This window comes from Oryctolagus cuniculus, chromosome 5 (genome assembly GCF_964237555.1).
Source record: "Oryctolagus cuniculus chromosome 5, mOryCun1.1, whole genome shotgun sequence".
In the NCBI taxonomy this organism is placed as follows: domain Eukaryota; kingdom Metazoa; phylum Chordata; class Mammalia; order Lagomorpha; family Leporidae; genus Oryctolagus; species Oryctolagus cuniculus.
Window position 1 is genome coordinate 33,931,205 of NC_091436.1, and position 16,816 is coordinate 33,948,020.

At 36.9% G+C, this 16,816-nt stretch overlaps 1 protein-coding gene across 2 annotated transcripts in view; it reads left to right on the forward strand.

Annotated features, from left to right (window-relative positions):
• HBS1L (HBS1 like translational GTPase) overlaps positions 1-16,816 on the forward strand; it is a 94,164-nt gene that overhangs the window by 65,409 nt on the left and 11,939 nt on the right. For both annotated transcript variants that reach the window (XR_011388512.1, XM_051854308.2), the window contains exons 8-14: positions 604-721; positions 5,521-5,667; positions 7,330-7,404; positions 8,591-8,708; positions 9,358-9,426; positions 12,369-12,473; positions 16,690-16,780. Coding sequence is in view for 1 of the 2 variants with exons in the window: in XM_051854308.2 (XP_051710268.2) it covers positions 604-721; positions 5,521-5,667; positions 7,330-7,404; positions 8,591-8,708; positions 9,358-9,426; positions 12,369-12,473; positions 16,690-16,780 (723 nt within the window). In the remaining variant the exon portion in view is untranslated. The remainder of the gene's footprint in view (positions 1-603; positions 722-5,520; positions 5,668-7,329; positions 7,405-8,590; positions 8,709-9,357; positions 9,427-12,368; positions 12,474-16,689; positions 16,781-16,816) is intronic.

Here is a 16,816-nt window from a genome sequence, read left to right on the forward strand (position 1 = left end):
TTCTTGTGACTGAAAAGAGGCGTTCATTGTGTCTGGTCTCCAGAGGAGATGGAAAGGCACACAAAGTAAACTGCCATTCATTTCTCTCAGTTTTTAAAAAGTTAGGTCTCCTTGGATTCTCCATATTTTCTAAATGCATTACTTACTGACTAACCTTGCAAATGAGAATTTCACAAGTTTATTTGTATAAATAGGTGAGGTATAACCATGAAACATAAGGACATTACCTGTTGATAGTGATGAGTTTTCATGTTGTCTTTTCTCATGTGCAGTATTTATTTTCCCCCCACTAGAGATGTCCCCATATATTTTTCTTTATTTATACTTCATACTATTTCTTACTAAAACATAAAAAAGCAAGGAAATGGGAAATAACAATCCTTTTGATTGAGTTCTTGCTGTATCCACAACCTTGTTTTAATGCCATAGAAGTATAATTGTATTTAGCAGAAATTCCAGCCCTAATTGATACTTTAATTATTCAAAATAATGATTTATGTAATAAAATTCGCATTGTTACTTGTCAGCCTATAGTTTAATGATTTAATCCATAGAACTCTTGTTTTATATAGTGCATTCTAACAATGTTTTGTTTTGTTTAAGGGGAGTAACGATGGATGTTGGTATGACAAAGTTTGAAACCACAACCAAAGTTATTACATTAATGGATGCTCCAGGCCATAAGGATTTTATTCCCAATATGATTACAGGAGCAGCCCAGGTACTAGGTATTTCCTTAATGATGGTGCACTGTTTGACTGTACATAAAAATTCCTGATTCTGAGGTTATAACTGAGATTTTAACTTCTAAAATATTTTAATATTAATAATTTTAAGTTTAAAAATTTTGGAAGAAATATTGTGTCTTTCATGATTTCTCTATGTGTACTTTATAAACAAAGAAATGTGTAGAAGCTAATAATTTCTGTATAGTAAGAATAGTGGAAAAGTACTTGATGAAGTGTAGCTTTGTATTCTATTTAATAAATTGAAGTTAGTATTTCAAATCTGCCTTATTTTACTCAATATATACTCAGTTTTCTATTTTTAAATTAAAAGCACTTTTACTTACTTATTTTTATTTGAAAGGGAGAAAGGGAGAGGGAGAGAGAGAGAGAAATCTTCCATCTGCTGGTTCACTCCCCAAATGCTTATAACATCTAGACTGAGGCCAGACCACAGCCAGGATCCAGGGACTCAATCCAAGTCTCCCATGTTGGTGGCAGGGACTCAACTTCTTGAGCCATCACCTGCAGCCTCCCATGACGCACATTAGCAGGACACTAGCATTGGATATAGAGCTGGCCCTCGAACCCAGGCGCTCAATATGGGGTGTGTGTGTGCTCCAAGCCTCATCTTATTTGCTGCACAAAACACCCAGCCTTTCTGTTTTTCAAACTAATTTATGCAGAGATAAGTAAGTTTGAGGGTCCCCCTCCAAGTAGTTTATTTGTTTATACTAAAAAATGCAATTGGCTCCCAGTTTCTTTTGGCTCCTACCTGTGGATTCAACCAATGCACATGGAGAATATTAAAAAAAAAAATCTGTACCCAAGACATGCAGATTGATTTTCCTTGTTATTGTTCCCTAAACAATATGGTATGACAGTTCTTTACATGGCATTTTCATTGTATTAGGTATTGTAAGTTATAAATAGATGACTGACTTGGGGTATATGGAAGGATATGCAAATACTACACAATTTTATGTAAGGGACTTGAACTTGGTATCTGAAGGGATCCTAGAACCAGTTTCCTGAGGATGCTGAGGAATAACTATAACTTACAGTTTTTAAATTTAGATCACTCTTAAATGAAGGATACTGGAAAAAAAATACCCAAAGATAAGTAACTTTAAATTTAAATAGTAGAAGCAGTGAAAATAGCAATATAACCATATGGCATTGATTTCTTTCATAATGGATGATTATTGAAAAACATGAAGAATTAACAAATTGGGCTCTGTCATGTGGCAAAAATGTGACTTTAAGCAGTTGACTATTTTCAGAGTTCCATTCATTGAAAGGGAATATTAAGGGCAGGCACTGTGGTGGTTAACCTGCAGCATGGGGGTATCTGCATCCTATTTTCTGAGTCCCACTTTGAGTCTCGGCTATTCTGCTTCTGATCTTGCTTCCTGCTAACGCACTCTGAGAGGTGGCAGATGTGGGCCCTTGCCACCCACATGAGAAAACTGGATGAAATTTTGGGCACCTGGCTTAGTTCTGGGCTAGCCTTGTCTATTTGCAGGCATTTGGGGAGAGAACCAGATGATGAAAAATAAATAAACATTTAAAAGAGAATGCATATGAACACTTGTCAACCTAAAGGGATGCTGTATGAATAAGTATGGATATGTTTGAAGATCAATGAGAAATTATTTGTTTCCATTTTAGAAAGTTGATATATAATCTTAAGATTCTGGACTGAATTTGATAAAAGTTTGAAGTATAATCACTTATACTGAATACCTAATATGGACTAGACACTCATGAGACACTTTTTATGCATTTAGTTTAATATAATCTTCATAAAATTTTATATATTTTTCTCATTTTTAAATTAGTATACTTGGATTTACCAAAGGATACAGTTTAGTTTTAGTTTCCCTTTACTTCGTTGTATGTGTGTGTGTGTGTGTGTGTATGTATTTCTTTGATTCAATAAATATTTATGGAATATCTGGTAAGTACCAAGTGCTATGGTAGGAGTGTTAGGAGTGAATGACTACAAAGCACATTTGGATAGTTTAGTGGGAGAGGCAAACACTAGAACTAGTAGTTACAGTAAATGTTTTACCTTAGTGTCCAGAGTTATGATAAAGATAATTTATTCCGGGGCTGATGCTGTGGTGCAGTGGGTTAATGCCCTGGCCTGAAGCGCTGGCAGCCCATGTGGGCGCCGGTTTGAGACCTGGCTGCTCCACTTCTGATCCAGCTCTCTGGTATGGCCTGTGAAAGCAGTAGAGGAGTTATTGGGCCTCTGCACCCCCGTGGGAGACCCAGAAGAAGCTCCTGGCTTCGGATCAGCGCAGCTCTGTCCGTTGCAGCCAATTGGGGAGTGAACCAGTGGATGGAAGATCTCTCTCTCTCTCTCTGCCTCTCCTCTCTCTGTGTAACTCTGACTTTCACATAAATAAATAAATCTTTTAAAAAAAAAGGTAATTTATTCCAAATTTCTTATAGAATTAGAGTAGAAAGGAGTTTTAGAGATGACCTAATTGAGTTCCATAAAACAAAGAAATAAAAAATATAAAGTAGCATAGTGTACGAAATGCTGTGGTGGGATTTTGGGGAACCAGAGAGCATGCTACCTCTTTTCAAAAATCACAGGGTAGGAAGGTAAGACAGAGAAAAACAAAAAGGCTAGCAGATGCACTGCAAGAAGCACATACACTGTATACATTATGAGATCACTTTATATGCTTGATCACAAAAGCCTTTCTTGGAAGTGTATAGGCATTCAAATTCCCAAAGACAGGAACCATTGCATAGGAAGTATTTTAATAGAGAAATTACCCAGTAATTTTTTGGAGATGGTTTTAGGATATAAGATTCGGTAGAATATTTACAAAGCTTAAGTATCTTGATATAATTCAATACATTTCAAATGTTAACCTAAGAAGGTAAATACAGTTTTACAGCTTCAGCAAAATCTAATGAGAAGGAGATTTATAATTATTAAACATGAGATTTGGATGCTTACAGGGGGATACTTTATGTAATAAACTATTATTTAGCGCCCTGGGGTTTATAACCCAGAGAAACTTGACAATTTACCCGAGGCATGAGACCTTTAGTGGCTGCAAGTCACTTTTCAAATCTATTCCAGTTTTACTTCTAATTAACAATCTTTGATGCAAAGAGCTGGATCTCATGGAAAATATTAGAGTTCAGAATTATAAATTATGAAGGATAGAAATGATTACTTCACTGAAGAATACAAGTAAAGCCGAAAGAGTATTTGAGTAAGAATAAAAAGAAAAACAAATAGAAATAATAGTGTCAATTGCTCTACCCTCCAAATCATGTGGATACTTTTAATGTACGCTATAAAGCTTAAAAAGCAAAGTATCATAAATTATTGACTGACTTCATGACCATTTCATTTGCTGTTATGGGGAGGATTATGTAATAATGTATGTGAAATGCTTTAAAAATAGACAGCACCAACATAAAGTGTCACCAAGGACACAAAGAAAACTAGACTCTGTTCTCCCCCAAAGGCCAAGCAGTTAATGATGGGGATAGAATAAAAGAGGACCTTTGAGAGAGAGTGAATTTCATGTAGCTGTCAGAGATAACTAAAGAGAGGAATCCTGCATTTGCTCATTGGTATCCTGGATTACAGAAAAGAGATTTTATGAGAACAGGTATACACACAAGGCATGTAGAAGAGAATGAGGATTTTTTTTTTAAATGTCTTGACAATGCATTGGCAGTAATTAATTGATAGGAATGAAAATGAAGGAAGATGTATGGTTGTACAAGGTATTTTAAATTGGAATTTGTAAATGCTGCACAAATGAAAGTGAATCACAAAGAGAAGGATCTACACAAAAGACTAGTGAGAACCTGCAAATCTAGTTTCCATAAGGCAAAGAAGGAAAATGAGCTAACAAAAGGATAACATTTTTCTTCTTTCTTGTGTGTGTAATTTGAGTCTGAAAGGAGAAATGTCTTTTTGATTCACACAGTGGCTCACAGAGCTTTGAAACCTTTGTTATATGAGGTTCCTTTTCAGTAACTATGGAGGATGAATAATTCTCCGATGAATATCTTTGTAGGTACATAATGATTTCTAAGATAAAGTCCTAGAGATGGAATTGATGGTAGGTAAAATCTGCATAATTGTAAGGCTCTCAATTGTTACTATGAAAATGCCTTCTAGAAAGCTTGTGCATAAACAGTGCCATAAACTTGTGTGGAATGCCCATCTCACTGCACCCTCGCCTACAGTAAATCATTCTGTCTTTTGAATTCTCAACAATGTGATTTGTAGAAATGGAAGGGCAGGAAATATGTCAGTGTATTTTTAATTTTCTTTTTTTTTTTTCAGTGAATTTGAACTTTTTAAATGTTTGCTGGGCATTTTGTATTTCCTTAGCAAATTACTTGCTTTTGACCTTTAACTAGCTTTCTACAGAGCTGTGTCTTTTTTCACTTGGTAGATTTCATATTAAGATTATGACTTTTACTGTATATGTTATAAATATGTGTCTCTGTTTACTTAGGAATTAATTTTATGTATTTCTCCCTTCATCTAGTATATTTTAATTGTTCCATAATCAAATATGGACTTTTAAAGATTGTTCTTTGTGTCATTATTTTTGGTGCCATGCTTTATAAATTTAATATATCTGTGGGATTCTTTGGTTTGCTTTGGTGTTTGGTATAAGGTTAAAGGTCAGGTTAGGGTCTGCCTTTAAAAGTAAAACCTACACAATTAATTGAATAATTTATCTTTTGAATTAAAATACTGTGACGTTATTTCTCAGTTTGATTATTCTTTTTTCCTTAGGCAGATGTAGCTGTATTAGTTGTAGATGCCAGCAGGGGGGAGTTTGAAGCTGGATTTGAGACTGGAGGCCAGACACGAGAGCATGGCCTTCTGGTCCGATCTCTTGGAGTGACACAGCTTGCAGTTGCAGTCAACAAAATGGATCAGGTATTCAAGGGCTTTGTTGGAATTCATTTTAGATGCTAACTAACGTTATTCTGCCCATATGGAAGACCTCAGATATGACTAATCTACATTTTGTTAATCAAGCTGCCAGATTTTGAAGAATACGTTCACTATGCTCTCATTAAATGAATACAGTATTAGTAATTTTTAAGCAAGAAAGGTGTCTTATTTTCAAAATGAATTTTTAAAACTTTAAAGTTTTTATTTGTAAAATAATACATGTTTATTGTGATGGAATGAAAATGTAAAAACTGCAAATAACCTCTATTTCCAACTGTCTTTCCTCCTAGATAACATAATTTTAGTTTGCATATCCATTCAATTTATTTTTATAGGAAATAATCTTTTTCTGTATAACATTGGCTTGTAATGTTTGATTATCTGCTTTTAAGAAAAAAATAACAGTACTATTGCACACACTTCTAAGTAATAATTATTTTTTTGTATTAATTAATAATTCTTGGGCAAACAGATTGATTATATGGCTTTGTTCTAGTCTATTCTAAAGGCATTATTTATCTAAATAGTTCCCTACTTTTGACCATTTCCAGTTGTTTCATGTGTGTGGAAATACTTTATTCTATGCAAATTTCTGGGTCTACACACATTTACCTTTTAAGACTTGCTGAATATGATCAAAATACCTTTGAGAAATGTTCAGGTTATTTGTTCTTGGCACATATAATTTGTTTACTTCCCCAAATTCTTAGCAACATTGCTGTTATTAAAACTTGTTTTCTAATTTGATATTCAAAACATAAAGATTTATATTTATAAAAATATAGTCTCATAAATACATTAGCACTTGAATATATCTTGAAGGTTAATCATTTGCTTTGGGAATTTCTTGTGTAGTTTACTCACTTTTAATTTTGTTTATGATGTGTTTTGGACACATATTTAAAATATTTTCCTTTGACTTTTTTCTTTATACTTAAGATATTTTCTTACCCTGGGATACTCACCTATATTTTCTATTGATTCTTTTATTCATTATTATACATATTTAAAAATTTTTTCCTAAGCATTTTAGTATGAAAAACTAAAGAAAACTTGAAATAATTTTATAATAAGTACTCATTTTATATATACCACTTAAGAGTCTACTACTTACTTGCTTGATCACATTTTTCATTGGTCCATCTACTTTTTATCTGTCGATTAATCAATTTTTTATCTGTCCATTAATCAATCATCTTGTTTGGCATGCATTTCCATGTAAGTTGGAGACTTTAGTACACTTACCCCTAAACACTGCATATCCTTGTCTTTAGGATTTAATTATGTATTCTTTTCTAGTATGTTTGTCTGGGGTGGGTTCAGAAATTTTATTTGAACAGTTAACCCAAGCACAGTTTAATAAATTATTCACTTTTTCTCCCCCAAATTTGAGATTACTTTTAGCATACACATGTATAAAAAAGTTCTAAATATATTGGACATTATTTCTAAGCTTTTTGTTTTAGGAAAATTATTTTAGGTCATATTTATAGTAAGACCTGCTATTCTGAATTTGAATTTTGATGGATTTTAATCTTAATATTTATATTTTATATAGCTTTATTTATATTTTATTGCAGAAATTTAAACTTTATATGTCATGTTCTGAAACATAGTTTTAAAAATAAATTGGATCTTTGTCAGGTTAATTGGCAGCAAGAAAGGTTTCAAGAAATTACTGGAAAACTTGGGCACTTTCTTAAGCAAGCAGGTTTTAAGGTAAGAGAATTTTAAATCTATTTAATAGTACGTTTAAGTCATCTTATTGATATGAGAGAAGAAAACCAGCCGGCGCCACGGCTCACTAGGCTAATCCTCCGCCTGCGGCACTGGAACTCCGGGTTCTAGTCCCAGTTGGGGCACCAGTTCTGTCCCAGTTGCTCCTCTTCCAGGCCAGCTCTCTGCTGTGGCCAGGGAGTGCAGTGGAGGATGGCCCAAATGCTTGGGCCCTGCACCCACATGGGAGACCATGAGGAAGCACCTGGCTCCTGGCTTCAGATCCGCACGGCACTGGCCATGGTGGCCATTTGGGGGTGACCCAATGGAAGGAAGACCTCTCTCTCTCTCTCTCTCTCTCTCTCTCACTGTCTAACTCTGCCTGTCAAAAAAAAAAAAAAAAAAAAAGAGGAAAACCAATATTCATGGTTATATATTTTTTTGCTTACTTCACTTTGGAAGGAAAAATTGTGTTTGCTTTGGATTTTGTTTAAGTAAAAGACTTTGCCACCTGTTAAATTATAAGATAGTGTAGATTTGGGGAGATCACCGAAGAATGTGGAAGCCTGTAGAAAAGAATTTCTACAGCAAGACTATAAAATGCTTATTTAACCAGATAAAAATGTATGAGTGTTTTAGAATAAATATTCATGTTTCCCACAAACATCACAAAAGTTGGAAACTATTGGATCAGACTTTTGTACTGTAGTTCTGTGATTTTTTTTTATGCATTTGAAAAGTACATTGTTGTTGCTTTTGCAAACTTGGTGCAGTTCTGGTAATGATGAATCTTTTTTAACTTTTTAAAAACACGACTGGGGTGGGCTTTGAGGTGCAGCAGGTTACATCACCACTTAGGACACCCACACCCCTTGTTGGAGAGCCTGGTTCGAATACTGGCTACTCTGCTTCCAATCTAGCTTCCTGCTCATGTGCATCCTGGGAAGCAGAAGACAGTAGCTTGAATACTTGAATCTCTGTTACCTTTGTGAGAGACCCAGAGGGAGTTCCAGTCTCCTAGCTTTGGCTTGGCCCTGCCCTGGTTGTTGCAGGAGTTTGGGGAGTGAGCCAGCAAATGGAAGATATCTCTTTCTGTTCTTTCTGCATTACCAATAAAAAATAAACAAACATTTGAAAATAAGATAGAAGCATCACTGTATAAGCTTCATACTTCCATTTTTTTTCATAGGAGAGTGATGTAGCTTTTATCCCTACAAGTGGTCTCAGTGGTGAAAACCTAATCACAAGATCTCAGTCAAGTGAGCTCACAAAGTGGTATAAAGGACTATGTTTATTAGAACACATTGGTAAGTATTCTGCCATTCTAACTTCAATGCATTATAAATGATATTAATGACAATTTTAAAGTTCTTTATTGGAGACAGTAATGTGTATGAAAAACGATAGGATTCAGGGTAGGCGTTGTGGTGCAGCAGGTTAAGCTACTGCCTATAATGCTGGTGTCCAATATCAGAGTGCTAGTTTGAGTCCTGGCTACCCAGCTTCTGGTCCAGCTCCTTGCTAATGTACCTGAGAAGGCGTGGAAGATGGCCCAAGTGCTTGGGCAGAGATTCAGTTGGCATTCCTGGCTCCTGCCTTGTGCCTGGCTCAGTCCCAGTTATTGTAGCCATTTGCAGAGTGAACTAGTGGATGGAAGATCTTTTTCTGTCTGTTTTTTTCTCTGTCTCTGATTCTGCCTTTCAAATAAATAAAATAAATTTTACCAAAAAATGCATAGGATTGATAGTCAACAGGCTAAGTTCCCTGTTTTGAAAGCATGTGGTGTGACATGTGAATACATTTCATAAATTACAAAGCATTATGTAAATAATAGTTTGCTATTAGTATTTATAAAAAGTGATAATTTTATAGAACTGGGAATATAATGGATTCATTTGAATGAGTCAGGAAAGTTACATTTTGAATTCAGTCTTGATTTTGTCCTTTTCCCTCTAGATTCCTTCAAGCCTCCTCAACGATCCATTGATAAGCCTTTTAGATTATGTGTGTCTGATGTTTTCAAAGGTGAGTGCTACTACCTTCACAATCTCCCTCTTCATGGCTCCCTCTTTTCCTTCTCTCCTCCTGTCATGGCCTGAATTCTTACATTGCCTTCACATGCTCCTTTCTGCATGCCATATAGGATCACTGTCAAGTTAATCTTAAAGTGTACAGTTGTACTCACTTAGTTGTACTGTTCAAAGAATCCTTCGCTTCACTCAGTGTTCCCCATCTTATACTCGTGTGCCACACTTAAGTAAACCCGCTCCTTTATCTTTGTAATCTTGTAATTTTTTTCTCTCATTAAATCCCTTTAGCTTTCATGTCCTCCAGCCAAACTGGATCATTCACAATTTCTTAACTACATGGATCTTTATTGTCACTGTGCATGCCCATATTTCCATGTTTTGCTCTTTTTTTTTAAACTCATCTCTAACAGTCTGCGTCCAGTTAGCAGACAGATATCACACATTGGTAAAGAGGGATATTTAGTATAAAGAATAGCTAACTATGAGAAAGAGGAACTGTAAGATACAAGGAAACTCTGTATGGTATGCCAACACTAAGGAAGGATAAACTCACAATGGAGAAGATGTTCTAATAAAAACCCAACAATGTAAGTGTACAAAACCCTACCTAGAACACTATAAACAGGAAGCAGAATAAGATCTCCATAAATTAAAGGATGTGATCGTTATATCATCGGATAACCAATACTGTTAAGATACTAGTGGCCCCCAAATCTCCATTACACAGAGTAGGCAATGATGAGTGATTTTGAAGTTGATCATCAGTAAATTGATAATAGAGGCTACAGAGGACCATGTGGAGTATGCTTACCCACACCCATCTCCCAAGCTGTGTTCTCTCTGCCCTTTGTTATCATTGCATTTTCCATGAAGTATTGCAGTTGTTTCTGTGCTGTGTATTTATTTTACCCAGACTGTGAATTCCTTGAGGATAAGTACTGTCTCTTCTGTATCCAAATCTGCAGAATTCACTTCAGTGCCTTCAACATAGCACATGCTCAATAAATTAACAAGCAATAAATGAATGAAGGTACTTTGAAAGAAATCATACAATGAAATTGACATTTATCATCAGTAGCTTCCAGTGTTCTACTAGAGAAAGTGATTTCCAGAATGCTCAATATCCATCAAAAATGCAAGAGATAGTTATTTTCTTTTTTAATTAAAAATGTTTGCTTACTCTACTTTCTCATCTCTTGTTCTCTCTTCATACTGTTCCCTGGCTTCTGTCTGTACTCCTTCCCACTAGTGTGTTCCTGCTGAGGTCAGATGACCTCTTGGTTGCCAAAATTAATAGACACTTTCGTTCTTTCTTACTTGAACTTGGCATTACTCTGAGGCTGACAGCCACATCCTCATTGGAACTTTTCTCTCTTAATTTCAGTGACCACATTTCTCCTGCTAGTGTATTTCTCTAACTTCTCTTAGGACTCCTCGTTCTCTCTCTGAAATGATGTTTTTTGTTGTTGTTGTTTTTTAAAAATTTACTTGTTTATTTGAAAGGCACAATTGCAAAGAGAGAGAGAGAGATTTTCCATCTGCTGGTTCACTCCCCAGATGGCTGCAATGACTGGAGCTGGGCTGATCTGAAGCTAGGAGCTAGGAGCTTCTTTCAGGTCTCCCACGTGGGTGCAGGGGCCCAAGGACTTGGGCCATCTTCTACTGCTTTCCCAGGTGCATTAGCAGAGAGCTGAACTGGAAGTGGAACAGCCAGGGCTCTAACCGCTGTCCATATGGGATGCTGGCACTGCCGGTGGCAACTTTATCTGCTATGCCACAGCACCTGCCTCCTGTTGTTCTGGCTTTCTTATCCCATATGCTCTCTTTGAAATGACATCCTTGAGTTCCTCTGTGTCTCACATCTTGATCCTTCTTAAATCTGTGTCTCCAACCCAAACCTGTTCTCTTACTGTCCCAGCACATGGATCTAACTGATGCTGGACGTCTCCCTAGGGGCATGCCCCTGGGGTATCATTCTCATGAATTTGGTGTGCTTAGTGCCCCCTGAAATAGAACTTCTCCACTGGTGTCTATAGACACTTCACATTCACCAAGGCTAAGATGGATCTTGTTCCTTCATTTCCTTTCTCACAGTGAATGCAGCATTTCACATTTCTCCCTTTTTTGTCATTATCCTTTTCTCAGCACTCCCCACGTGTCATTCCTTACTCCTGAATTTCTGAATTCATTCCTTTGCTTTGGTCAGTTTGTAAGTTTCCATCGGCTTCCATTGTAACACAGAAACACTATTATGTCACTTGTTCAGAGTTCTTTATTGGTTTTCCAGCATTTAATAGCAGGATGAAATTCAGACCATAAGTGTCATTTATGAGCCCCTTTTGTTATTTCTCCCTTGTCTAATGTGTTTCCTCATGTCTTGCTTTTCCTTCTTTATTCCATTTGTCCCCTGGCCCCCAAGTGACACATGGCTGTTAGCACATCCGTTTCCTGGGTGGGCAGTGTCTTTCTTCTTCTTCCTACTGGAAACCCCCTCAGGCTACCTGTAAGAAACTCCTTGTCCTCCATCAGAGTGCCTGATGAAGTGTACATTGGCCCCTTCATGGAGTCTTTGGAGTACCTTTTCCTGTTACCATTATATATTTTAAATAGGATTAGCCTCAGGTAATGCAATTGTTTTTATCTTCACTAGTGTGAACTCCTTACAGATAGGGACGTATAGTGCCTGGTGCTTAGTAATAACTCAATAAATACTTGAGAAAGGAATCAACTTCCATTTTTTTATAATATGAATATTTTTATTTGAAAGAATAAAAGAATGTGTCATGCCATATTTAGTAAAGCTATTAAAGATTCTGAAGTGATATTAATTACATTTAGTATTATTTTCATGTAACCATACTTTGGAACTAAATATAATTAATAATATCAACAGAGAAGATTGTTGTATGAACCACAAGATTTTGGCCTGTTTTGCAGATCAAGGATCTGGATTTTGTGTGACTGGTAAAATTGAAGCTGGTTATATCCAGACTGGTGACCGACTACTAGCAATGCCTCCAAATGAAACTTGCACTGCAAAAGGTATTCATCTGCAGAATTCTTTTGCTAAACAAGCCTTAAGTTGAGGCAGCAGATTTTTAAAAAGTAGTTTAGTTTTAACTCCAAAGTAAATAAGGTCTTAGTGAAATTGTAACTGACTGTCAAAGTGATACTGACTGTTGAAGATTAAAATGTGAAAACATTAAACGATTTTTTTCTGTTGTGACTATTTGTGTATATATGTACATAAGCACTCTAACTGTGGTAGCATTCTTTTTTTGACATTGATTAGAGAAGCCTAGTTAGGGCTTAACCAGATGTTAACCAGATGTGTGCACACCTGATGGATGCATTTAAGATCGTATTCTCTAGAAATCTGATCCCAGTCTGACTCTTAACTAGGCAGTGGCAGTGCAGGCTGCTACTGCCTTGTTCTGGAATGTGTATTTCAGAGCAACAGTAAGTTAATAACTTTGAGCCTGTTTATACCAAATGTGTGTGTGTGTGTATGTGTATGTGTGTGTGTGTATTTTGCAGGAGGACTCAAGTAAGAAAGTAAGATGCAAATGCGGAAAAACCTAATGTTGAAAAGAGAAATCAAACTACAGAGATCTAAAATGTGTCTATGTTTTTCATGGTGCCTTATAATCATTTAGCTTTTTCTGCATGCATGTTGTTATTTTTGAAATTCGGATTGAAAGTTTATAATTCTGTATTTACCAATCTGACTTCAACTAAGCATTTGTCTTCAATGTAAAACTCCAGATCTGTTTTATACTATATAATTATTTTTAACAACTTTAAGTTGAAGTATTAATATATTGGAAATGTTAAAATATTTTAAATTTTAGTATTTCCCTCTTTTAATTTGTAGAACTGTGCCCAACTACTGTATAAAAATTTTAATGCATATTTTGTTTGAATTAATTTGCTTACTTTAAAAGCAAATTTCTTGCAGATTATAAGAAATTAATAAATATCTGATTAGGTAAAAAAGTTTACTCTACATCTAAGGATGGGGGAGGGAATGAAAACCAAATGTTTCTAAAAAAATTTATTTACTTGAAAGGCAGAAAGAGCCCGAGAAAAAGGTAGGTATCTTCTGTGTGCTTAGTCAAATGACATCAATGGTCTTGGCTGGACCAAGCCAAAGCCAGAGCCAGGAATTCCATCTAGGTCTCAAATCTGGGTGGCAGGGCCCTAAGAACTTGGACTTTGGCCATCTTCCACTACTTTTCCCAGGCGTGTTAGGGAGTTGGACTGGATCTGAAGCAACCAGGACTTGAACTACTCATATGGGATTCAGGTGTTAACAGGCAGCAGCTTAACTCTCTGTGCCACAATGCTGGCCCCTGCTTTTCTTTTTTTAAAGCACTCAAGAGCTACAATACTTTTTTTTTTAAACAACAACAAAAAGAAAGATTTATTTACTTGAGAGGCAGAGTTACAGACAGAGAGAGGGAGAGATAGAGAGAGGTCTTCCATCGTTGGTTCACTCTCCCATTGGGTGCAAATGGTTGGAGCTGAGCTGATCTGAAGCCAGGAGCCAGGAGTTTCTCTCCAGTGTACTACGTGGGTGCAGGGGCCCAAGGACTTGGGCCATTCTCTACTGCCTTCCGGGGCCATCAGCAGGGAGCTGGATCGGAAGAGGAGCAGCCAGGACATGGACTGGCGCCCACATGGGATGCCAGTGCTGCGGGCAGAGGCTTAACCTACAAGGCCACAGCACTGGCCCCAAGCTACAATACTTTTAAAATGGTAGTTTGTTAATGAGTATTTTTGAAAATAAGATTTAAAAAAAAAATCAACAGTCATGAGTTAGGATTGCCATACTAAAATTATCACAGACCTCAAGATTGGTTCCCTGTGACCTCTAAAATCACTATTTGATCCCCTCTGAAAACCCCCTATTCTTCTCTCATCTTCTCTATCTCTTCCTACTGAGAAACTGAAAGCATTAATTTTTTTTAAAGATTTACTTATTTATTCTGATAGAGTTACACAGAAAGAGAAGGAGAGGCAGAGAGAGAGGTCTTCCATCCATTGGTTCACTCCCCAAATGGCTGGAGCTGAGCTCATCCGAAGCCAGGAGCCAAGAGCTTCTTCCAGGACTCCCACGTGGGTGCAGGGGCCCAAGGATTTGGGCCATCTTCTACTGCTTTCCCAGGCCATAGCAGAGAGCTGGATTGGAAGTGGAGCACCCAGGACTAGAACTGGTGCTGTGAGGTGGAGGATTAACCTGTGCCACAGTGCAGGCCCCGCAAGCATTAGTTTTGATTAGTGGTTCTTAAAGGAGAAGCCCTATTAGAAGGGCTAGAGCAGAAGCACGCTCCTGCTTGCGAGTCAGTCTCCTAACTTAAATGGGAGGTTCTAATTCTCAGTGTCTAGCCCTGTTGCTTTTCTCTGGTGTACTTGATTGTTCCATGGCTCTCTAACTGGTGCTGTCTCAAAAAGGACAGAGTCTCTGCCACCAAGTAGGAATTCCAAGTTATTTATTCCACTCTCCTAACATATCAAGCTCATGGAGTGTTATAAAAGAGCCTCTTTTTGTAATGCCTGTGCAATGAGAAAAGTCCTTAGGATAAACGTAGATGGGATAGACAGGATTTGGGGAAAGAATACCCAGGAAAAGTTTGTATTGTTAACTGAACTTCTGTTGTGAAAGTTCTAAGAATATGAAGCCAGTATAATGACTGTTGTGTGTTTAAAAATAGCCAACTCCTGTTTTCTATATTTCATAGCAAGTGTCAGATATGATTGTTTTAAATATAAGTTTAAAATCTAAATTTAATTCATTGATATTTAGCTAACATTCCTTAGTACCATAATTGCTAACATTTTTGGACTAAGAATCTCTTCGATACTTGAGGAAAAGTTCTTTTCAGATTAGTGCAGATGAAATTCTGCATAACAGTTTACCTTGTCCTAGAACTCTCCTTGAATTCCCTGAGACTCAGACCCTATCCTTTACGAGCATGCTGCATGGGGGAAATTGGTATTCTCAGAGCATTTGGATGTGTTATAATTCACTGAAATAATGTCACTTAAGAGCTGTTTTACAATGGTTGGTCTCTACATTTTTTTCATCCAAAGGCCTAAATTCTGGGCCAACATTGCAGGGCAGCGGGTTAAGCTGCCACTTGAAATGCCAGTAACCCTTATGTGAGTGGCGGTTGCAGTCCTGGCTGCTCTGCTTCCCATCTAGCTCCTTGCTAATGTGCCCAGGAAGGCCCCTGCACCCATGTGGGAGACCCCGATGGAGTTCTTATCTACTGGCACCAGGTGTGCACCTGGCCCAGCCCTGTCTGTCGCAACCTTTCTCTCTCTCTCTCTCTCACTCTGCCTGTTGACTACATCTTTAAAAAAAAAAAAAAAAAAAAAAAAGATGGGGGAGATGAGTTTTAGTGGAAGGGAATTTAACGCATGGATGTTCCTAATAAAATACGAAAATACATAATAAAGGATCTGGATTTTGTGTGACTGGTAAAATTGAAGCTGGTTATATCCAACTGGTGACCGACTACTAGCAATGCCTCCAAATGAAACTTGCACTGCAAAAGGTATTCATCTGCAGAATTCTTTTGCTAAACAAGCCTTAAGTTGAGGCAGCAGATTTTTAAAAAGTAGTTTAGTTTTAACTCCAAAGTAAATAAGGTCTTAGTGAAATTGTAACTGACTGTCAAAGTGATACTGACTGTTGAAGATTAAAATATGAAAACATTAAACGATTTGAAAAGCCTTTCAATAAGGTAACTATATGTTATGCTTGGGATCTGCTCTCCGGGACTGTCTCCAGGATGCTCTCTAGATAAATGAGCCAGTGTCTCTAGGTAGAGTAACTTCGGAGGCCACTTTAAACTTGCATTTTCTTGCTACTATTTCCTTAATCTTTTTTTTTTTTTCGTATGACCAGTTATCAATATACAGGTCTCTGGAAAAGGTTCTCTTTGAGTCTGACGTAGTTCAGATGCTAAAAAGACCATCTGAAATTCAGATTAAGCACTGGAATACTTACGATGAGAAATAATCAGGAGTCAGCCATTTGTGGGCACTTCGTGTTTAGTGGTATTCTAGAAGAGTCAAGTTGAGAGGAAGTGTGTTTTCCTCAACGCTCACAGTTACATTTCTCACTCTCAACTCATTCATATTGAAAATGATGAGTAGTGGCTGATGAAGCACAAATCACCCAGCTCTTTTGGTTGTTATGGTTTAATATTGAGGTGTTTCACTGTATTCTTTGGTTCTTACTCATTTCCAGGAATCACTCTGCATGATGAACCTGTCGACTGGGCTGCAGCGGGTGACCATGTTAGCCTTACTTTGGTTGGGATGGATATCATCAAAATCAAGTGAGAAAATGAGTTTAAGCACCCGTTGTTTTGGAA